Raw genomic sequence first — 3,877 nt, forward strand, 5'->3', positions numbered from 1 at the left:
TTAAAGCTTGGCGAAGGAGACGTTACAGTGGTCCTTCCGTCCGCCATTTTGTTTTATTCTTTGTCTCGGAGTAACGGAACTTTCAAGGAAGCGATAGACAGTACTTATTCCGCTTTATGTTATTATTCCTTTATTAGTACATAAGAACGTGTAGCATAGTAAGGAAAAAAACTTACTCAGCGTGTTAACTGCAGCCGGCGAGCTCTAAATCTTCTTTGGCCGCTTGATCCCCCAAACTTTGAATCAAAGCCTTTGACCCTCTCTGCGTCGTCTTACAAATATTGATGTTCTTCTAATTCAGTATCCTGGGCGCATAACCGGATAGAATTTGGTAAGGCAGTGGATTTATAACGGAAAGAACCCAGATTATACAAAAAAGGGGCTGTTTATTATTATGTGACTTGCTCGGTGTACGCTGAACAACGATAACTTAGAGCCTAGGGACAAGATCGTAATAACAACAGAAATTAGCTAGCGACCGTCACGTGCACAGTCTTACATGTGTGAGTCATAAGCACAAAAACAGTTTAGTGTAAATATACTGATGTGTGATATCTCGATTAATAGCGTCAGCATTCCAAAAGTATACAAAAGTTGTACCTAGAGAAATTAACAATGCCCAGTTAGGTTGCCGGTACGCTAACCAATGGAGCACAGCAGCCGTTGGATAAAGATGCTCAGTGATAATATATATCCTATTGCTGTTCCAGAATGTCAAGGGACTGGCCCATTATCGCTCGAGGTAATAACAGTTGACGAAAGCGTACTAAGTATAGCCAACATCAGAGTAACTTAGAGGTTGGACTACACCATTCGCTTCTAACTTAACATTAACTGCAATTCTGGAATAATCCATGTATGTTACGGTTATGGCTACAAATACTTGCAATTGAAAGTACGGTACTTTGTACGAAAATCAACGGGGCACTGTAGCCGCGGAATTAGCCTGCTCAATGATGATGTTAATCCTATAGCAATTCTAATATGACAAGAGTCATATCCGTAATAGCTCGACACTCTGTCAATTGACATAAAAGCACTGAGTACAGCCATCGTCACAATGCTTCAGACGCTGGATTAATCTGTCCAGTGATGAATTTCATTGCACAGCACTTCTGAAATAACCAATGTATACAACAGCCATGGCTAGAGATATTAACTATTTCCAGTAAGGTAGTTAGTACACTCACCAACGGAGCCATGTGACCATTTAATTAATCGATTCAGTGATGACATATATTATATTGCAATTCCGGAATGACAAACAACTGGCCCATTATCTCTTGTGACAACAACAATTGACGAAACAGTACTGAGTAGAGCCATCGTCACAGTTCTTTAGCCTTTGGATTAATTTGTTCGCTTATAAATTAATTTTAACGGCAATTCTAGAATAATCAACTTATAGTACATTTATAGCTAGACGTATTTAAAATTGTAGCTGCGGATCTCAGTACATCCATCAACAGAGCAATATAAACGTTGAATAGGCTTGTTCAACGATGATTTAAATCCTATAGCAATCCCAGAGTGATAAGACGCAGAACAACTACCGCTCGAAGTATTAACACCTGACAACACCGTACTAAGTACAGTCATCATCATAATGCTGTAGCCTTTGTACTTATTTGACCACTGGTGACTTAAGTTCCGCAGTAGTTCTGGAAAAATTAATGCATACGTCAGTTACGGCTGGAGTTATTTATAATACACAGCACCGTAGATGATACATACACGAATTGAACACTATATCTGATTGACAAGTCTGTTCAGTGATGACTCAGATTCTACTGTAATTCATGAAGTCAGTGGTCTGACCTATTACGTGTCTAGATATTAACAAGTGACGGAACAGTACTGAGTACAGCCACAATCACAGTACTGTCGCCGTTGGATTAATTGGACCACTGATTATGTATATTAAAAGGTATGTCTAGAAGGAATTGTGATTTCGAAGAAATTGCGGAAGATTACGAATGGTGCGAGGGGCAAAAAGTTTGTTACGCCAGAAGGCTACTTCGTGGAGCTGAACAAATATTCATTCGGTATGCAGGCATGGGTGGATCATGGCCAAATTTAAGAGCATACTTATATCAGAATTCGGACATACGTGGGTAACAGCTTGTTGCAAGGACAAAGTTGAAGACGAAACTGAGGACGAAATTGGAGACGAAGTTGAAGACAAAATTGAGGACGAAATTGAAGGCGAAGTTGCAGACGAAGTTGTAGACGAAATTGTAGACGAAGTTGAAGACGAAGGGGACGGGGAGACCGACGCGATCCAGAAGAGGAGCGCAGGATCGAACGGGTTGCCGGGAGCAAGCGACGGTGAAGAGATGCAGGAAGCGGTTCCGGCAGTCGTGATAGGAGGAAAGACGGTAGACGAATATGTATACGAAGACGATTGGAAGAACAAGAGCGCGAGCGACGATGAAGCCGACGATGAAAACCATGACGAGGACGATGGAAAGAACGATGGCGCAAGCGACGGGAAGCGCAACAATGAAAACGAGAAAGAAGAGGAGAGAGAAAATCATGAGGCCGAGGGCGACGATGAAGACGAAGACGAGGACAATGGAGAGAACGATGGCGCGAGCGACGGGAAGGATGGCGATGAAGACGAAGACGAGGGCGCACACAAGGTCACAAATAAGGACGAAGGCGAGAAGGGTATGAGGACAATGGAAAGACCGATGGTGCGAACGACGATGAAGACGAGAGCAAAGACGAGAACAAAGACGAGAGCGAAGACCAGAACGAAGACGAGACCGAAGACGAGAACGGAGACGTGAAAGAAGACGAGAACGGAGACGAGAACGAAGACGAGAACGAAGACGAGAACGAAGACGAGAACGAAGACGAGAACGAAGATGACGAGGACGAAGACGGTTGGAAGAACAAGTGCGCGAAAGACGATTAAGCCGAGGGTGCAGATCACGAGGACAAGGGCGAAGACTGCGAGGCCGAAGGTGAGAGCGAGGATGATGGGAAGGGCGATGGTGCGAGCGATGAGTGGAGCGACAACGAAAACGAAGATGGGGACAAAGACAAGGATGAGGAAAAGGGTTAAGACGAGGAGGCTAAGCAGATTGGTTTTTGACAGTGGTCGTCTCCGACCAAATCGGGTATCTACGACAATGTCAATTTGGCAGGGAAATTGGACAATGCTTTTTTTTAAAGAAGTGCAGCCGAAAACGGGGACAGTGTTAGCGGAACGTCTGAGGACAGATGTTCTAGTCAGGAGGGCCGAGTGTGGTATCGCGGGATGAGCGTGTTATCTAGAGTGCGTGCGAAAGGATGAATGATCGTGCGCTTGGATCGTGTGAACGGGATGTTTATGAATGTATCGGATGAAAGTGAAGGGTGGCTTTAGGAATGCGTTTGATTGTATGGGCTATGTGACCCGCTGAGGGTAAGATTGCAAGGAGTGCGTGGGAAAGTGTGATTGGAAAGAGAGAATTGGAAAGATGATAGAATGGATGGTTTTAAATGGGGATGCAAGGGCGTGAGTGGGCAGAGAGAGAGAGAGAGAGAGAGTGTGTGTGAAGTCGGTCGTGGTACGTGTAGTATAGGAGAGTTCAGAGAGAGAGAGAGAGAGAGAGAGAGAGAGTTGTAAAAAAAGGTGTATTAGTGTTGCGAAGTATAAACGTGTTGTTAGGTAATTGTCTCGTTGTAGTTATAAGAGTTCAGTTAACAGATTGATTATATTCGTATTCTTTATCGTCACCGCGCATTCTGTATTACATTTTAGGATTAATAAATAGTAGTAGTTGTACATTATTCGTGTTAGCACTCCCCGATCTCTACATATCTATAACTGTAAGTACGTTTCTTAGTACATCCATCAACAGAGCACTGTAGCCGTAGGATTGATCTG

The 3,877-nt window shown here is 43.6% G+C and overlaps 1 protein-coding gene across 1 annotated transcript; it reads left to right on the forward strand.

Annotated features, from left to right (window-relative positions):
- Nucleotides 1-1,929: 1,929 nt before the first annotated feature.
- On the forward strand, nucleotides 1,930-2,920 carry LOC108553909 (uncharacterized protein DDB_G0290685-like). Its single transcript, XM_017908996.1, has 3 exons — nucleotides 1,930-1,979; nucleotides 2,054-2,670; nucleotides 2,715-2,920. Exons 1-3 carry the CDS (start codon nucleotides 1,930-1,932, stop codon nucleotides 2,918-2,920), a joined length of 873 nt encoding a protein of 290 aa, XP_017764485.1.
- Nucleotides 2,921-3,877: the final 957 nt, after the last annotated feature.

Source organism: Eufriesea mexicana, unplaced genomic scaffold, assembly GCF_001483705.2.
Source record: "Eufriesea mexicana isolate 0111107269 unplaced genomic scaffold, ASM148370v2 scaffold13930, whole genome shotgun sequence".
NCBI lineage: Eukaryota > Metazoa > Arthropoda > Insecta > Hymenoptera > Apidae > Eufriesea > Eufriesea mexicana.